General features: G+C 50.1%; 1 protein-coding gene across 1 annotated transcript; it reads right to left on the minus strand.

The window, feature by feature from the left end:
• Positions 1-1,104: 1,104 nt before the first annotated feature.
• GEM (GTP binding protein overexpressed in skeletal muscle) lies at positions 1,105-11,983 on the minus strand. Its single transcript, XM_016209120.2, has 4 exons — positions 11,471-11,983; positions 5,473-5,549; positions 4,158-4,362; positions 1,105-2,454 (listed from the first exon to the last, which is right to left on the minus strand). The coding sequence occupies exons 1-4, from the start codon at positions 11,796-11,798 to the stop codon at positions 2,177-2,179; spliced, it is 888 nt and encodes a 295-aa protein (XP_016064606.2). The 5' UTR covers positions 11,799-11,983; the 3' UTR covers positions 1,105-2,176.
• Between the last annotated feature and the right edge of the window lie 7,516 nt (positions 11,984-19,499).

Consider the following 19,499-nt stretch of genomic DNA (forward strand, 5'->3'; position numbering starts at 1 on the left):
TGGGTGCTATGCCCTGGCCGGTATGACTCGGTTGGTTGGAGCGTCTCCCAGACACCAAAAGGTTGCGGGTTCGATTCCTGGTCAGGGCACATACCCAGGTTGTGGGTTTGATCCCCGGTCACAACGTGTGCAGGAAGCAACAGATTAATGTTTCTCTCTCTCTCCCCTTTTGTAAGATTTAAAAAAAAATTTTTAAATAAAAGATAGGTGTTATTAGCAACCCCATTTTGTGGATGAGAAAACTGATGGATAGCTTAATCTTTACTCCAAAGACACACTAATGTTAACTGGCTCAGACAAGAGTCGCCCAGGCCTGTATGGCCTGAATCATTCCTCGTACTGTTTCCTTGTGCTAGTCAAAGATGAAAGCGCCCAGAGATGGGAGCCCTCGCTCTCAACTTGGAAAAAGGAGACAGGCCACATAAAGCAGAGCAGAGACATCTTTTAAAACTGTGCCACTTTAGTCAATATCTGAGGCCCTGTGATTGTCACTATTAGTGTGTCTGATGACAACCTCGGGGAGATAAGGGGAGAGAGTCAGAGAGGGAACACGTGAGAGCCAGAGATGTGAAAGGGGCACCGAGGAAGCTCCATCCCAGCTAAAGGGTTACACATGGCCATCGGACAGAAGCCACGTGATTAACGTCAAACCACATGAATATCAGAGAGAGGCACTGGGTTAAAGCCTTGCCTGGCTAGACCTCGGGCTGAAAATCACCAGTTTCTTTTTTTTCTGTTTCTTCCTAATCCTTTATAATTTCCTCTAATGCTTTAGCCCATCTTAGGACCACGAGCCTTCAGGGAGCAAAGCAAGGCCCATCTGTTCAGCCAGGAATTTGCCAAACAAGTAAAAAATCAACCTGGCTTTTACTGTAACATATCATTTAGATGACCCCCCAATACTTTGCAACCATACCTGCCAAAAGTAACTCTGCATCGCTGTGAATCATGGTTCCAAAAGGGGGGATGTCAGGGGCATTCTTTGCTAATGAAAAAGAGGAATAAAGTAATAGGTATATTTGTTTAGAATGTGCTTATTCTAAAAGCTATATCAAAATATGAATCATCACCGCCTTGTTTGGGGAGGAAAAACATTTAAGAATGCCTTTTTTCCAAAGATTTTATTTATTTTATTATAAGACATATAGGTAAAGACTTGCATATTCTAAAAAAGATAGAAAATGATAATAAAATGGACATTTTTCTTATTAAGAAACATGTCATAAATATGCTTTATCAAATGTTAAAATGGTTATTATTTTGCAAAATAACAATAAATAGAGCAGAGCTGTGGCATACGAGGGTCAACTCAAAGTACTGGAAGTGTTTATGTTTTGTATTTTATAAAAATTCAGACCTTTGATTATATTTCAAAATGTGGCATTTTGCACTGCAGCTTATCAATAATTCAGATTTTCAAAATATTTTTAGGATGGCCCTATGATTGTAAAAATAATGAAACATAAAAAGTGATTTGACTAAGTTGAATTTGATTAAAATAAGTTCCCCTGAATACAAAATTATAAGACACAGAAGTAGAGATACAATTTTTGAAACCCACCGTGGTACATGAGTCAGTTCCCACATTCTACAAATTTCTGGATCCCCAACTGCGGGCACTGAACAAAAACTATTTGCAAGCTTTAGTTTCCAGCCAGGTCCATCGTTTCCTTTCACAGCTTGATGGAGCAGTGATAGTCACGATGAGCTCAATTCCACAGTCTACCTCCATGAATACAAGGTACTTCTTCCTTTGAATAAACCCTTTCACTGGTCCTTATATTTGGTTATGACCCACTGGCCTCAAATTCCCATATCAGAACACTGGGGGAAATTTTAATAATGCAAAGTTCTTTTTCTAGGCATTCTTTTAAGGCTTCGATTCTCTACTCTCCAAAGGAAAGAGGACACTCATGTGAACACCACACACATCCTCTAGTGAGTCTCGGGTGTTCAAGGAGCAAGGTCAGGCTTTTCCTGCAAGTAAATACTGACCCTTTGCGAAGATCTCTCACTGCCCAAGCATTTAGTTGCCCATAAGGCTAACACATGAATTCCCAGCCGCAGAAGGGGAAGCCGCGTCTAACAGTATTTAAGGAGTCAATCTAATATAGATTATCGGTCCCAGTGGCCTTCAGCGATGCCCACCGAGGGGCATCTGGGTGACCCCGGGTGCCTAGAGCACAGAGAGGTCATGGCAGGATTTGGACTTGAGCTTGAAGGCCATGTTCTTGTTGTTCTTGGCCACGATCTTGCCCCAGAAGCGCCTGGCCTTCCGCGGGATGCTCTCCCTCTTCTTCTGGTAGGCCAGCCGCCTGTCGTTCTTCTCTCTGCTGTCCCGCCGGAGGCGCACCTGCCGCACAGCGCCCTCGAACAGCTCCTTCACGTTGTGCTGCACGGCGGCCGACGTCTCGATGAACTTGCAGTCGAAGACCACGGCGCACGCGCGCCCCTCTGCAAGGGGCGGAGGGAAGAGGGGGCTGCAGGGCTCGGCCAAGCTGGAGGGGTCCCCAGTTTATTTTTATTTTTTTTATTGATTTCAGAGAGAGGAAGGGAGAGAGAGTCCCTGATGGGCCGCCTCCTGCACGCGCCCTACGGGGGATCGAGCCCGCCACCCGGGCCTGGGCCCTGGCCGGGAATCGAACTGGGACCTCCTGGTTCATGGGTCGGTGCTCAGCCGCTGAGCCACACCAGCTGGGCGAGGATTCCCGATTTTAAATGGTCCTCACAGTAACTCTGAGTCAGTCCCACATGCAATGAGCATGCGAGGCCACCGTGGCACATGTCCTCCCAGGCCATAAACAGAAGCAAGGAGTCTCACAGGAGGGTTCCTGGAAGCAGGAGAGGTGGGCTTTAGACCTGGTCCGCCACACTCACTGCAGGAAGGTGCCATTTCATCAAAAAAGCACTATTTATTATGACAGCAAAAACCATAGCCTTAATTTATTGCACTTACTATGCGCTGGGAACTGCTTTGTAAACATTTTTTATGCTCACAATCTTGAAAAATATATTATCCCTCTCAGGTAGATAAAGAAACTGCGGGGAAGGGCGGCCTTTTAAAAACCTGAGGGAGTTCACATAGCCTGTGAGTGGCAGCTGTGATCCAGGGCTGCTTCATTCTCAAGCTCATATTCTTAACTCTTTCTCCTGACTCAGTTTCCTGAACTGAAAATAAGAATCCCACTACTTGGCTTTCTCTCTTTAAAAAATTTTTTGAAGCTTTAAAAAAAAAAATTTATATGTTTTTATTGATTTCAGAGAGAGGAAGGGAGAGGGACAGAGATAGAAACATCAATGATGAAAGACAGTCATTGATCAGCTGCCTCCTGCATGCCCCCTTACTTTTTGAAGTTTTGATGAGATATTTTGAAAAAATGTTGAGGCATTCACAAACATATGATACAGTTACAGCAAACTATACAAATAAGCTTTTCTGGAACTCTCTCAGTTGCACATGTTCTGTTGTGTTTAATGGCTACGTGTCCAAGGTTGGCTTGAAAGGAATGATTCCTGTAGACGCTCAACATTTCCTAAGAGTAAGACAGTCCCAACAAGTTGTGTCCATCAAACTTTTAATAGGTGTCTTTTCTCCTGAGCAGAGCCTGGCAATGCAGTATTTTATTTTCTACCATTGTATCAAACCCAAAAAGATGTCTTAACTGAAACTTAGGAAGCAAAGGGTAGGAGGGTGTTTCTAGGGCCTACAGGAACTAGAGGCAGCCTGAATAGAAGTCTTATTCTCAATGACATCTTTCTCACAGTTCCCCTAAATCAGAGCTCCCATCTGTCTTGCACGAAGATACTACTTCTACTTCTCTGAACTCTCGAGATCTCCCTAGAAAACAGAAAGGACCAGGAGAAAAGGTTTGGGACTGCTAGTAACCCCTGAGTATGATATCTTCCCTGAAGGAATTCCAGGGAAACCTTGGGGTGTGGGGAGATTGGAATCCTGTAGGTAGGCCAGATGAACAAAGGAGCAGCACCCAGCACAGAGCTGACAGGCTGGGAATACAGGGTGCGCATAAAGCTCCACAGAGCATCTGAATGAGTCCCCGGTTCCAAGTTCATGAAAGAGGAAAGGAAGAATAGCTGTTTGAAAGAAAATGCAGGTGACCCAGGGATTGTTTCTATGGAATTAGCACCACTCCTCTTACCTGAGATAGATACTTCCCGGCACCGCACCAGGTCACTCTTGTTGCCAACCAAAATTATAGGAATGTCCTCCGTCTGCCGGGCCCTGCGGAGCTGGATTCGCAGCTCAGATGCCTTCTCAAAGCTGGCTCGGTCTGTGATGGAGTAGACGATCAGGTAGGCATCCCCGACTTGCATGCAGTGGTCCTGGAGCCACTCATTCCCCCCCTAATGAAATGAGAAGGTCTCCTATGAGCGCACGTAGGACTGGTAAATGAGGCATCAGTTTGCAAAAGGAACAATAAATGTATGCTAAAGTACCCTTGCCGATACGAGAAAGAAAGAAAACTTATTCCAACTCCCCAAAATGCATCAGTCTTCCATGCCTGCAAGATGTCTGGTGGCTGTAAGGACTGCTAGCCCATAAAGTACTTGCCAAAAAGTTCCTACTGTCCAATTGAGTTGATAAATTATACAGTGACTCAGCCAAACATTATTTCCACTCTTTATCTAAACTACTAAAAATGTGCCTTTTCTGACTTCCAAAAAACTCCCTTCTTTCCCAGGTGAAAAAATTAAGAATCCTCTTGTGAGAATTAGAGGGGTTCTCAATAAACAGAAAGTCTAGTGTATATGCCCAGAAGCCCAAATGCTGAAGGCTAGTATTGAGACTGTCAACTTCATACAATGTGGCTTGATACAGTTTAAAATTACCATTCATACTTGTTAGCACTTTCCCTAAAACGAATGCACTTTTTTGTATTTTTGAGTAGAGTTAAGGGCAAATCACTGCAACTTGCTTATTATTCAGAGCTCACCTGTGAATGATCTGTTCATTAGAACAGTCTCTCTCATGCTTCAGAAATAAACTTCTTTCTTTTCGGATTTGGGAAGTTAAGTCATTTTATTTACTTATTTATTTTTAATTATTTTTATTGTTGAAAGTATTACAGATGCCCCTTTTTTCCCCCCAGTGACCCCCTCCAGCCCTCACCTGCCCCGCCCCAGGCCTTCCCCACAGGACTGCCTGTGTCCATGGGTTATGCATCTGTGCGTGTCAGTTCTTTGGTTAATCTCCCCCCACCCACCCCTCCCTTCCCTCTGAGGTCCCTCCGTCTGCTCCATGCTTCCATGTCTCCGGATCTATTTTGTTCATCAGTTTATTTTGTTCATTAGAGTCCACATATGAGTGAGATCTTGTGATACTTGAAGCAAACACTTGATCACAAAAACCAACCTGCGTCATCGGAACCAAGAAGTGCAAGGTCACCCTCACGCCCAGCAGCCCTTCGGAAGACAAGCCCCGAGGGAATTTACAGAGCCCCGGGCTCCACGTACCTTATTTTCCCACATGTCCAGGAGTATAATAGTTGCAGTTTCCCCATCAACAAGCAGCGTTCGCTCATAGGTGTCTTCTAGGAAGGAAAGAACAGTGGTATTGGAGTCAGCAATCAGTAACACTTTTATATAAGAGGACCATGCAAAAAATAGACTAGAAAACAAGTATTCTAAATATGGAATTAATTAAGTAAATATCCCCGTATTCATAAAGGCAAGATTCTCTCTTTTATCACCTTCAACAACATTCTACGTATGTTCCTCCGGTCCTTAGAGGCAGGACGCCTGCGTCCTCTGAATACGAATCACTGGACCGCCTGCAGTGCGAGGCCCGCTTTTCCTCATGCCTAGATCTGTGCTATAGAAAACCATCCATGAGTATAAACCCACTGGAGAGCTTTAGACTTGGATTCGAGCTCCGAGGCCACGAGAAGACACCAGCTGCCCCGTGGAGCTGTGAGCCTTGCTCATAGGCCTTACAATCACTGCACCCTTCGGTGGGTGATCACTGAGCATTCACTGGCCATTTCAGGAACTCTGAGCGAAGAGACACTTCTCTTCTTTTGAGACATGAAAAAAATAAAATAAAATAAAAATCTTGAGACTATCCCTGCTTTGTTTTCTTCCTTAAAAAACACATCTCCCTAGGACTAAACAGGTTTGTTTTTCTATCTTAGGGACAGCAGAAGTGCAGCCTCCAGTTCTGCTTAGTCGTGGAAGCTCCTCCCTGCATCTGAGCCCAGGCTGCGTGTGGATGAAGGGTGAGCGCAATGTAACGGGCCAAGGCAGCTCCAGCCCAGAAAAATCAGTGGGGCGGAGGGGCAGTTAACTGACTTAACTGGAAGTTTTGCAGGTAAGATTCCCATCACCTCCATGATTGAGCCCATCCCACTCTATTTTCACATTCATCATTTAAAACTTACAATTTTTATAGTTATTTCTTTAATCCTTTTTCTTGCTGTTCCTTTTGCCTAGAATCTGTTCCCTCAAATATCTGGCCACCTTCTGGGTGAGGCATCTATTTATTATTTATAATTTATTTATTTATTTATTGTATTATCTATATTATTGAAAATGTTACAGATGTCCCTTTTCCCCCCCACTGACCCCTCCCCCCCGCCCCCTCGCCAGGCCTTGCCCACTGCTGTGTCCATGGGTTATGCATTTCTGCATCTATGTTCTTTGGTTAATCTCTCCCTCCAATGTATGCCCTGACCATCCATTCAAACACCTTTCTCTACTAACATTCCTTACTCCCCTGTTTTATTTTTCTTCACTGTGCTTATCTCCATCTAACATGCAATCGATTTAATGTATTCCTTTTATTATTTAATGTCCCTCCCTGTGCTCAGAATGTTAAGGCGTGGATCTACATCTGTGCTGTTGACTGCTCTAACCCCCAGCACCCAGGACAAAGCCTGGGACAGTGCAGGTGCTCAGTAAATACTTATCAAATGAATGAATGAGTCATAAAGACAGCACTGCGGCTGTGAGCACCAGCCAACCTAAATTAGAATCCGAGCACTACCCTCTATTAATTGTGTGGCTCTGGACTGCTTACGTAAACTCTCTGGCCCTTCAGCTATGAGCTGGGATTGACAAAAGCATCCACGTCTTAGGGCTGTCTGACGATTACAGACATTATGCCTGCACAGAAAGTAGAAATGCAGTAAACGTTAGCTGCTCTCATCACTTCCTCAGATGGGGGCCGTCTGCTCTTGCTATTCTCGGCCCTTCTTGCTGTACCTAAGTTGGAGCTTAAAGGCAGCACCTGGGCCCAGGCGGGTGGCTCAGTTGGTTGAAGTGTTGTCCCATGCACCAGAAGGTTGTGGGTTCGACTCCCAGTCAGGGCACATACCTAAGTGGCAGGTGCAATCCCCAGTCGGGGTGCCTACGGAAGGCAACCGATCGATGCATCTCCCTCACACCGATGTCTCTCTCTCTCTCTCTTCCTTTTTCTCTAAAAAAACAAACAATAAAAACATATCCTCAGTTGAGGATTAAAAAAACAAAGCACTACAATGGGGAACCAGGGCAATTTCTTTTTTTATTACAGTGAGGGGTTTCTAAAAAGCGGCACTCCTCCATCTAGGAACCAGAATCGGGAAGGAAGAGCAAAGCAAGCATGGGCCCCGTGAGGAGAAAGGGAACCAGGGAGGACTGGCTCTGTCTTCCTGTCAGTCTCCCCGCCGCCTTCAGGGGTCATTCTTCTAATCAGTGGTCACTGTTCCCCCTGGGGCATTAGCCATCCGTATGCCCATCGTGTCTGCCTCCCACAATATTCAGCATGAGTCGGATCACCGTGGGTGCACCATTTGGCTTACTGGAGAGTGGGGCCTCGTGACCGCAACAAGCAAATTCATATAACCAAGCGGTTGTATCGGAACCGAAGCAGCACAGGTGGGGAGGTGGGGGCTTTGTCTAAAAGCTCTCCCTGCGCCCAGAAAACTCAGCAGAGCCCTTTCTCTGCCCTCAGCCCGCCGCTCAAAACAGGTACAAGGGACTTGCTTGAGTCCCTGGCGGCTGAAACAGGGACGTGCCGTGTTCCCACAGCTGAGGAAAAAAGCCGACGGACGTTCACCTCACACTCGCCACGTGCCAGGCGCTACGCTACCTGCATTCGACGGTACCTCCTTTAAGCCCCTCAGTGCCACGAAGCAGGTATTCTCTCTCCTTTACTAATGGGGAATCCTGCCCGAGAGCACGCAGCTGACCCACGCTGAAGCCGGGACCGAGCCCACACCAGCAGGCCGCGCGCCCAGTGCCCATTCGGGCACTGCCCGTGTGCGCGGTGCCTTCTCACCTGCCTGGAAGCCCCCAAATCCTGCTCGTCCTTAGGGTCCAGCTCAGAGCCCACCTCTTCTAGGAACCCTGTTTCTGACTTCCACGGCCAGAAGGAGTCTTTCCTCCTCTGAGTTCCCACAGCACTGTCCCTGTACATCTCTCCAGACACTTATCACCGCCCCTCGAGTTACGGTTGGCGGGTCCCTGCTCTCACCTCCATGGCATATGCCATAAGCATCGTCGGGGAAAAACCCACAACTCTGTCCCCACAGTCTCCACCCAGTTCCACGGTGTATGTTCAGTAACTGCTCAGAGATGACTGAGCGGCTGAATGAATAAATACGTGAAGGGCATTCAATGTGCACACAGTCATAAGGCTGTTCCAACGTAACCACACAGCACCCATCTTTATCAGGAGAAGTAGTGATGAGAGTATTGTGCAGATTTTTTTCTTAAGGTTAATGCTGAAAACAACAACACAGGGCTGTGCCCCAGAAAATCCTCATCTTGGGGAACATAAAGCCCACTAGCGATTCCAACAGCCAGCTACAGAGCAGGGAGGTGATCCCAGGTGGGACAAATTAAGTTGCTCAATTAGGACGCATTAGATGGGTCACCTGAGCAGCTTCTTGATGCCAAAGATTCTCTATTTAAAGAGGTAAAGAAATGAGTCTTGCCTCCTCTCCCCCATTAAACGAAAAGGTTTCCAAATACCGAAGGCTGGCTCCCAAATCCCAGGTAGGAGCTGGTCTTCCGAACCCTCTGGGCCTATGGGAAAACTACCCTCCACATAAATACCACTCCACTCTGACAAACATTTCTGAAAGTCTGCTATCCACTAACTTTTACAATTCCCCCCTCTTAAAAAAAAAAAAAACTTTCAGGTAATCCCTCCCTTCGGTTAATCCCCAAAGCACTTCATTGTTGCTTCTTAAGGTATTTGCGCGTTTTGCCCGGCCCTGGATTACAGCCGCTGGTACCAGCAGCTTCCCAAGAGGGTCTGCTCTGCCTGGTCCACCACAGAGCCTCAGCCGGAGCCAGGCGCGGCCAAGCCCGGCCCCACGTGCTGTGGCGCTTAAAAGCATTTGGACGCCAAATCCAAGGGCTGCAGGGTGCAGCGAAGACACGCGGGATTTGGGCTCAACAACGAGGTTTGAAGCCTGCCAGGCCACGGACTAGCTTTTCCACCCTGGGAAGGTCGCTGGCTTCCTAAGCTTCCACTTCTTCACCTGTAAAACAGGTATAAGTACCAAATTGGTTCAGTTTTGATACGCGTTATCAAAAATGTTAACGGGAAGTACTTAGCACAGCGCCTGGCACACAGGCTCCCTGCCAATGACAGAATGAAGACAATATCAAACCAAGACAATAAAGCCCCATGTTCTAATCCCTGCTAACCCACTTGGTATCCCTGAGACTCAGTTTACTCCTGTGAGCACAAAAATTTTGTGAGGACCAAAATAAACAGCAGCAAAGACAAGGCACCCACATAAAGTGCCTCCCCACTGCAAATGTGCGCTCTGTCTTTTTGTTTTTTCAATCCTCTCCCGAGGATACTTTTTCCAGTGCTTTCCAGAGAAAGTGGAAGGGGGGGGGAGAGCAAGAGCGAGAGAGAAAGATCAGTGTGAGAGAGACGCATCGACTGGTTGCCTCCCATGGGCACCGTGACTGGAGCCTGCAACCGAGGTACATGCCCTTGACCAGAATCGAACCCAGGACCCTTCAGTCCGAGGGCCGAAGCTCTAACCACTGAGCAACTGGCTAGGGTGCAAACGTGCATCTAAATGTTAGTTACTCCCTCCCTCCTACAGCCACAGTCGTCCACCGGCCTTCGAAAGGAAAGGAAAGAGCCGTTGAAGGACACTGACTCTGCCTCTCCCTTGCCTCTTGTTTAGCTACAGTCCCCGAGCGTCCAGCGTGCGGAGAGAAATCAATGTCCCGATCGATGAGTCATCACTTACAGGCCAGGTCCGGAGCCTGCCTTCCGGAGCAGTGGATTCCCTCACGGAGGGGACAGTCAGGGGAATAAACATCTCATGGAAGCAGGCAGACAGTACCAGGGACGGAGCAAGACTCCTGAGCAACAAGTGCAGGGCAGAACTGAGTCATCACTAAGCACCTCCCCCCTCCCCCGAGCCGTGATTCAGCTGCGGCTCACCGGTGAAATTCAGACAGCCCGTGCCACTCGGGCAAGGTGCTTCCTCCATTTCCACGGCTGCGACTAGGGACATGCAGCCACCCTGGCCAGGCAGGCGAGGACGGAAACCATGGCCGAAAGACACAGTCTGAGTACCATGGACAATCAGGATCTTCCCGTCAGTCCCCAGAACACAGCGCTGTGCTTTCCACGACTGGAGGCACACGTGTACTGTGGAGACGGTGTGTGTGGCCTCAAATCAGTTTTAAAACCAGGCACGGTGCCCGGCCGGGCGTGGCTCAGGGGCTGAGCGTCGACCTGGGATCCAGATGATCGGGGTTCGATTCCCGGTCAGGGCACAGGCCCGGGTTGCGGGCTCGATCCCCAGTCGGGGGCGTGCAGGAGGCAGCGGATCAATGACTCTCTCATCATGGCTGTTTCTATCTCTCTCTCCCTCCCCTTTCCTCTCTCTGAAATCAATAAAGATACATTAAAAACACACACACCAGACATGGCTTAAACATTTTAAATGGAATCATACAGGGAAAATTTTCTTGAAAAACTGTAAGACTCTATACAAACATATGTATCATTATTGCTATAATTAAAAAATGTTTAAAAACATTGTAGTATTTCAAATACAGATTTTAAACTATGTTACACCCTCAAAAGCCACTCTAATATTGGTGGAAATAAACTGATGAATCGGTTTTTCAAATCGGTTTAGTTTCAGGATTAACCAGGGGAAAAAGCTGCATCTACAGTGACCTCCTGAAAGGTCCGGGGCAGAGTTGGCAGGAGCCAGAGGTGGGAGCCTTACCCTCTAGCTCTGCCCTCTTCCATCGGTGCCCCCAGACCCGTTAGAGCTGGAATCTAAGAAACCCCCCTTCTGTTTTATCTATAAGCGTTTTCATTTATTGTCCCACAGGCCTGTGCCAATGCTTTTCTGGGGACTTAGCTCCCCGGTCAGTGCCAAGAACGCATAACTGCAGTTCTCAACTCTGCAGATAAACGACCCACTCTGGGCCACTGCTGACCTACGGACGGACAGAAGCGCCCTGGAGCCGGGCCACCTACCTCCCAGCACCTCGCAGTCGCTGTCCACGTTGTCATGCACGCCCGCAAAGATGTTGGCCAGAGTGGACTTGCCCACCCCCTGCTCCCCTATGAGCACCACCCGGTAGTAGGGGTTCCCCGACTCCGAGGAGATGACTGAGTCCGTGGAGTCAGAGGACCAACTGCGGCGGCAGGGCTCCTCGGGGGGAGCGGGGTGCCGGCTGCGCTGGCTGCGCTGGGGGGGCTCCCTCTGCACCACGAGGTGCCTGAAGTCCGCCGGGATGCTCCAGCGCTGCTGCGGCGGCACAGCCACCGGGCCCTGGCGCATGGTGACATTATTGAGGGTCATCGTGGGGTCCTGGAGAGCAAAGTGGCCAAAATGTTAGCAGTTCTAATAAGCACGGGCAAGAGCTCAGGGGGCTCAAACGCACAGTGGGTCATCAGTGATATTCTATTAACTGGGCGAGACCCCAGTAGTCCTAACGTAAAGAACATCGGTGAAACAGCCCCCAAATCCAACAGGCTTTCGACTGGACACACGCACAGACACACATGCACAGTTAGAAACCAGCTCCTGCGCTGACCATCCATCATTTGCAAAGAGAAAAAAGGTACCGTTAGCAGCGCCCACCGCCCCGGGGCCGCCTCCATCCTCAAGGGAGCCCTGGGAGCCCACTCGGAGCCCGCACTCAGGCAGCCAGAAGGGACTGCAGCCCCAGGGAGGGCTGGAAAGTCCAGGAGCTAATGGAGCTGGGAGCCAGGGTGCCAGGTTAGCTGCTCTTGTCTAAACATGGCTCTTAATTGCACCAGCGGGTTTGTGCCTGGGTGGGGAACACGTGGCCATGACATCACTCCCGCAGGCCGGGCTGGACAGGCACTTATTGGGACTTCCATGTTTAGTAAAGTTGCCCTGATGCTCTCCAGCTGCCTAAATGAGCTATTATTTGGGGGCGGGGAATAAAGAATCCCTGTTTGAGGTTTAAGCCACAGCTCTGCCCTCTTGCCCACGTTTAAACCATGCCAGCCCCAAGCCTTGTCCTTCTGGCAGGGAAATGACCTGCTCACGTTCAGACCTATCACACTGGCAGGAAAAAAAAGAAAAGGCTTAATTCCTATTAAACCACGCCCGCTCCTGGAGTTTTTTAATCCAACCCGGATTTCCACCTTCCTGCAGCGAACCAGGAGGCGCAGGACCCTCGCCGACGGAGCTCGGCCACCTGGCAACAATGTTGCCTTCGCGAGCCCCGCGCCGCCCCGCACTCGGCTCCACCGTCCGCACTCGGCCACCTGGCAACAATGTTGCCTTCGCCAGCCCCGCGCCACCCCGCGCTCCACTGCGCCGCCCGCCTGAGCTAAGCGCAGGGAAGTCTCACATTCACCAGCGACATCCGCTCGCGAAAGTGTGCGGGACACAGACACTCCCTTCCACTCCCGCCCCGCACTCCACACTCCCACACGCCGGCCTCCAGCCGCGATGACCGGCGGGTTTCTCAACCTCGGACGCAGCGCCCGCGTGGGCACTCCGCACGCAAACAGCCAACGCCGAGCGCCGCTGACCGCTCCTCAGCCCGCAGGAGGAGGTGACCCTCCCCCTGAACTGAACTGAACAAGAACCTGCGGTTGACAAATGGTCCTTAAAACCCGCCTCCACCCGGAGAACCCCGGCGCCGACGGCACGTTCCAGGGGCTGCGTCTCAACTTAGTTTGGGGGCTGGGAACGCTCGCTCCCGGACGGCCAGAGGGCCCCCCAGAGAGCCCCTTACCTGGCTCGGCCGGGTGGGCATCCCCGCCTCGGTGTGCGCGTGCGGGGGTGCGCGCCAAGGTGCCCGCAGCGGAGCGCGCGGTCCCGCCCGGAGCAGCCGCCGCGCCCGCAGCCGCCCGGCAGTTTATAGCCGCCAGTCCGCCCGCCGCGCAGGGCTTTTCCGTGACGTCAGCGCGGGGGGGGGCTCTGCAGCAAACCCCGAGTTGCAGCGGCTCCGCTCAATCCGTTACTCAAAGTCATGTGACCCCTCTCCCCTTTTGAAAAATAACGACAGTCCCCCTACACACACACACACACACACACACACACCCGCTGCTACATTTTGTTTTATTTCACCTGCCGGATGCGGGAAGATGGGAAAATACACTAAGTGCCGCTTCGTGGAGCTCCTAGAAGGGGCCGCAAAAAGAGCGCTCGCAAACTGTCCTGACGGGATGGAGCACTAGGCAGGTTTGAGTTGAGAGCCCAGCTTTGCCAAAAAAAAAAAAAAAACAAAACACCGAAAAACACAGAAACAAAAAAACGGGGGTCCCCCAGGCGCGGAGACCTGAGCTTCTCGCAGGGGCGCAGCCAAGGCTCGTGCCCGCCGGACCTTCCGCGCGGACCCCGGCCTGTGCGCGGCCCTGTCCCCTTCTCGGCCGACAGGACAGGACGGGAAGCCCCGAACTAGTTCGTTTCCCTTCTCCGACAGGGGCCCAGAAAGAAGGGACCAGGGAAAGGCGAGGAAAGGGGACGAGACCTGGAAAGGAGCAGTTCTGAAAGATAACTGAATCAGGCTCCACCAGCCTGTGCTAATGTCCGCCCTCCCGCTCCCGGTCAGGATGCTGAGGCTCCTCGAGCAGGGAATTTAATCAGCGTCGGAACCAGCAAGGTCTCTGTGCCAGGAGTCTGGGCCTGGGCTTGGAGCCAGTCAGCGCCTCCCAGCCATGGGGAGAGCGCTGGGCCCGTCCCTGGGGCCCACTGCCCCCCACCCCCGCGCCCCAGAGACTCCTGTGCCTAAAGGGCACAAGATAATAATAATAATAATAATAACAACAACTGTAACTGCCTTTTTCTAAGTACCTCTGAGTGCTTGTAATCAGTAGGTACGGTTAGGCCTTGGCGGCACCTCAGTCCTATGGGGGGGACACATTGCCACCCCATTCTACGTAGGAGAAAATGACCTTCAGCCAGAGCACCCGCCGAGGCTCACACAGCCCATGTAAGTGGCAGAGTCAGGATTTAACACCTAGTTTGCCCGACTCTGCACTGTGCCGCCAGCTGAAGGGTTTGAGTGACCCCTTTCTGGGGACATGGGCACCTCCCAGATGCTGTTTGGAGAGAGGACAGTGGCCTTTCCAACACTTCCATTCTCTTTTCCAGACAGCTTCGTCTCTGTTGGCTGGTGGCTGCAGGAAGCAGCCAGAGGCACCCGCATCTATCTGAGTGGCCAGAGTCAATTCATTGTCCTGCAGACAATTACCTGCTTTGGGGTTTATCCAAGCCTCAGCTGCCGAGGCCTGCCAGGCCCAAAGGTGGAATCCACAGACCTCAGAGCTCCTTTAGTTCCAGCTGCCCCGACCCAAGCCTCCTGCGTATTTTATACGCGAGGAAGCTGAGACCCGGAGGGATGTCTAGCCCTGAGTTGTAGATGGCAGAGCCGGAACTGGATCGTGGGTATCATAATTTCCTGGGTGGTGCCCTTCACTTCGATCAATTTTTCTTCTGGGCTTAGCCAGGAAGAAATAACAACCTATGTGGGGAAAGAAAAGGGGGACAACGGGGTTGAGGAGAGAGAAAGACCAACAAGGGGTGCATTGCTGACTCCACGCTAGAACGCAAGGAAAGTAACCTGTGGATCACCTGCATTTCAGAATTCCCCGTGCTCTTTCCACACCGAGCCTCCTGCTTTGCCGACTGGTCTCAAAAGAAACATCATGTGGGTAAAAATTAAGAATAAATCAGAATTTTTAAGCATATCACATAACCTCTCAATTGCACTTTTGCCCATTGATAAGACCCAAATTCTACACATAAGGCAACACTCACTATGAGCTATTTTTCCTTGGTTTGTGCGAGGGCAGGAGGGGAGGGGAGGTGGGGAAGGAAGAGGCAAATCTCTGACCAGGCTGTGGGGTAGGGCATCAGGGACTCACAGCCATTCACATAGCATCCCTTTGAGTCTCACCCCTTGGAAACTCTAGGCCCGGGGTCTGCACACCTGTAACACCGTCCTATGAGCCCTGGCACCACTCACCCAGTCTTCAGCGTGCCACACTGCCTCATGGACACCGGGGACTCACACAGCCCCGGCCAAACCTGACCAGGCTACTCAGCGGTAGAGTGAGCCATTCACATGTGCCCCTCTCCCACCAACAAAGACTGAAATGTTTTTCAATTGCTTTGAAACGTTTTGCGTTTTGAGGCCTTTAGGCGAGGCAAGCTCTCCAGCTCCCCACACCCTGGCCACTCCCCAAAGCTTGCTGCCCCTCAGCTTCTCTCCTTTAGATGATCTACCTGGCCCCAAGGGCATTTGGCTTTGTGAGCCCCGCAAGAGCTGAAAAACAATGTTGGGGATTTAGCACCAGAAAAGCAAGTTCAAACCCTAGGCCTTCCCTCGTCCTAGCAACCGGATGCTGGAGGACATCACCAAACCCCAAGGACCGTGCCTCCTGTCGTCCTGAGGACTAAAGAGCCCCCCGCTTGTGGAAGTGCCTGGTCAGCAGCACAGGGCACTGCGGAAATGCGAGCGATTACGGTCATGACGCAGGAGCCCAGGAGTGGAGCTTGGCCGCCTGCCCTGGGCTGTGCTGCCTGTAAAAACTCAAGTTAAATTAATCCAGCGGAATTCAGGACACACGAAGCAGAGGGAGGGAGGGTGGGAAATGTACTCACATTGCTGTTAGTGAGAAGAGGGAATCAGCAAGGAGAGTGGCAGACAAGCAGGGAGCTGGGGCCGAATCTCCGGCGCACAGAATTGGTGTCCACCGGCCCTGGGGCTGGGGAGGGGCCGAGCGCGAGGGAACGTGCAAAGTGTTCGAGCCCCAAAAAACCCACCCACCCCTTCTGGGAACAGTAAAGGAAAGAATGACTGTATGGAAAATCACTGCTTACAGAAGGGGGGGAAGCTCCCATTGCAAAATCAAGACAGCCCTGATTAAGAGAAAATAGAGACTGAAGGAAGGGTGACTATGAATAACCTCCCACACCCAGAGCCCTGATTAAGAGAAAATAGAGACTGAAGGAAGGGTGGCTATGAATAACCTCCCGCACCCAGGGCCTGGGGGTCCACGCGGACACTCCCTCCAGCCGCAGCCTCCTTTCCGCCAGCCCCTGATTCTCATCAGACTCCGCTGAACAGATTTAATTTTCCATTGAGAAAAATCTGCAGCTGTCACTCTGCCCCCATTTCCTTAGCCGGGCGGCCACAGGCCTCTAGGGGTCCTTCTAAAACCCCGCAGGGGGCGCGGACCCGGAGCGTGTCTCAGGAGGCCCGGGCGCCTCCCTGTGCAGTTCGCCCCCTCCTTCCTTCACCGCACAGCAGTAACTGCTGGCCTCTGCCTGCGCCAGGACGCGCGCCTGTGCCACTCGCGCAACGTAGGGTCGGTCTGGTGGAGAAATAAGAGATAAATAAAATGCCACCATATGAATTCAGTCATTCACTCACTATCTGAGCGTGCCACTCTTTCTCACACGGGGGCAAGAGGCACCTCCAATGTTAGGAGGGGACAGCTCCATAAGACGGAGCTAAGAGGCTCATACGGCCCCCTGGCTGTGCTCCCAGAGGAAGAGGGAGGCCTGGGATCCACCAGGACCAGTGAGGCCACCCAGGAGGGACAGCCACACACAGCGCCTCCAGCTAGAGCCCCGAGAGGTTTCCTGCCCAACACCCGCCTTCCCTCCGCCGCTCCCTCTCTCCTCCTCGACCCACCGACCCACCGACCCACCGACCCACCGCCCGCCTCACTCCTCTCCACTTCTGTCCTCACTCTGCCTTATTTCTCTGAGCGTCCGATACACGGTGTACACGGCCGGTGCCGGGCCAAGGAATTCTCATCTATACCCAGCACGGAACATCACGGTTGGATGGGGAACAGATGTTTCTGCCCATTAAAATTTATATTAAAACTAAACACGCTCCTCTGACAAGTGAAATAAGTAAAAGCTTCCGAGAAATTGTGAAGTCATCTCCCCTGGGGAATTCAGCAGGAGTGATACATAACCCAGAGGCAACTGAGCTTGCCACTTTGCCTTCAAAATTAAAGCACTGTCTGGGGGGAAATTCCCCGCAATGACACACAGACCCAGTATTCTTCTCTATGCTCCCACGTGAGGGATTTGCACCGTGAGGATTAAAAAGTTGCACAGCGAAGATACCATCATCGTAATCAACATCCTAAAGACTTTTATTAGGCATCTACCTATTTGTGTGCCCGGGTTTTATAATTTACGATGTGGTTGGGTTTCAGGTTTTATATTCTGGTGTGTTTTTTTGTACATTCACACTGCAATTGAGAAAAGCAATTTATTCAGTCTTTCACTCCATAAATTTTGATGGAGGGCCTATTAGGGATTGGGCCAGGTGCTAGGCTCCAGGGTAAACAAATGGCAGCAACACAGTCCTCGCCCCCCATAAACACAATCCCCGAACCCACATTTTGTACTGAGGTGTCTGTTCACCGAGAAGGCCAAGCCCTGTCGGCACAGACGGCAGGATCAGAGTGAGACTTTAAGTGGGGAAAGAGGGACCTCTGAGCCTGAGCAGGGGCTCTCCCCATTCCTGTGGTGCCAAGAAAGACCCTGCCTTCCAGGAGCAGAGCCATAGACAAAGTAAAAGTAATGAGAAGAAAAATAGCAGAAGTATCTAAAAATAGAAATTGGTATTTGGTGTTTGAAGATCTAACTCCATTCATTCCAACATGTCAGATTCTTCAGGTATATTTGTTGGTCAGTCCCTTCTAAGTTGCGAGAAAATACAAATACTCTGCTGGGAGCTTGTTGTAAGAGAGGAGAGAAACCTTGACAGCTGCCCTTCTAGGTTTCACGGAGCACAATTTCATCCAGGTTACCACACCGGCTATTTCATCTCGATTTTTCATTGCAAAAACTGGACAGTCCCTTAGGACAAAATAAACAAACAAAACTGAAACAGATTCATAGATACAGAGAACAACCTGACAGTTCAAGTTGAAAGGGGGGCTGGGAGGCTGGGTAAAAAAGGGGACGGGATTAAGATGTACAAACTGGTAGTTAAAAAATAGTCACAAAGATATAAAGTACAGCACAGATAATATAACTATGTATGGTGCCAGGTGGGTACTAGACTTATCGGGGGATCACTTCATAAATTATACAGATGTCTAGCCACTATGCTCTACACCTGAAACTAATATAAAATAATGTTGAATGTCAACTGTAATTGAAAAATAACATACAAATAACTGAAAATGCAAATGAAAACCTCTGCAGCTATATCTATGCATGATTATAAAGGTTCATCTGTTAATAGTTTCGCATTAAAGTATTCATGTAACACTTTATTGCATGGTGTCTTTATATGCTCAGATTTCATTGTGTAAATCATAGACAGGTCACCAGAGGGAAATACAACGCAGCAGCGAAGACCTCAGTCTTTGAGGCCATATGCATGTGGGTTTGAATCCTAGCCGTGCGACTGGGACAAGCCATTGGAACTCTGTACCCAGTTTTCCTGTCTGTAAAGTGAAAACAAAAAGGCTCCGACTTCCTAGGGCCATTGTGAAAGCAAACACAATGGTGCATGTAAAATTGTTAGAAGCTTGCCTGCAGCATTGTACCCATTCCTTTGAGGGCAATGCCACAACCTACATCACGTCCCCACAAAGGGCCTCATATTCTGCAGACTCTTGGAGGTAAAATCTTAAGTGAGTTGAATCAACTGTTGCCTTGGGAGTGAAAGAAAAGGGGGGAGGCAGGGAGACCTAAGTAGAAACAGTCGATGTCCGAAGTGAAGCAATGAAAGAAAATAGCCCAGGCTAACATGAACCAGCTACTAAGACTTGCAAAGTACCTTCAGATTTTCTAACAATTAGTCCCTTATGAAAGGTTTTGTTTGTTACTTGGGAAGATTCTGAGATTTTATTTAATTATCTTCATGTTGGTCCCAGGTCTTGGCAATATTCTCAAGCCGTTCCCTACGCCACGAGGCAAGGCATCAGGACAGGCAAGCCACAGCACAGCTCCTGAGAATGTTCTTCCCCCGGCAGCGGCCTCTCCATTGTTAATTATGGAGGCTGTAAAAGAAGAGACTGTTTAAGGGATGGTTCTGCT

Source organism: Miniopterus natalensis, chromosome 16 (genome assembly GCF_054644295.1).
Source record: "Miniopterus natalensis isolate mMinNat1 chromosome 16, mMinNat1.hap1, whole genome shotgun sequence".
In the NCBI taxonomy this organism is placed as follows: Eukaryota; Metazoa; Chordata; class Mammalia; order Chiroptera; family Miniopteridae; genus Miniopterus; species Miniopterus natalensis.

Coding starts and splice junctions, on each gene's coding strand:
- GEM (XM_016209120.2), bottom strand. CDS start 11,798: ATGACCCTCAATAATGTCACCATGCGCCAGGGCCCGGTGGCTGTGCCG. Junction 4,363..5,472: donor TGGACATGTGGGAAAATAAG/GTACGTGGAGCC, acceptor TCATTTCATTAG/GGGGGGAATGAGTGGCTCCA. Junction 2,455..4,157: donor CCGGGAAGTATCTATCTCAG/GTAAGAGGAGTG, acceptor CGCCCCTTGCAG/AGGGGCGCGCGTGCGCCGTG.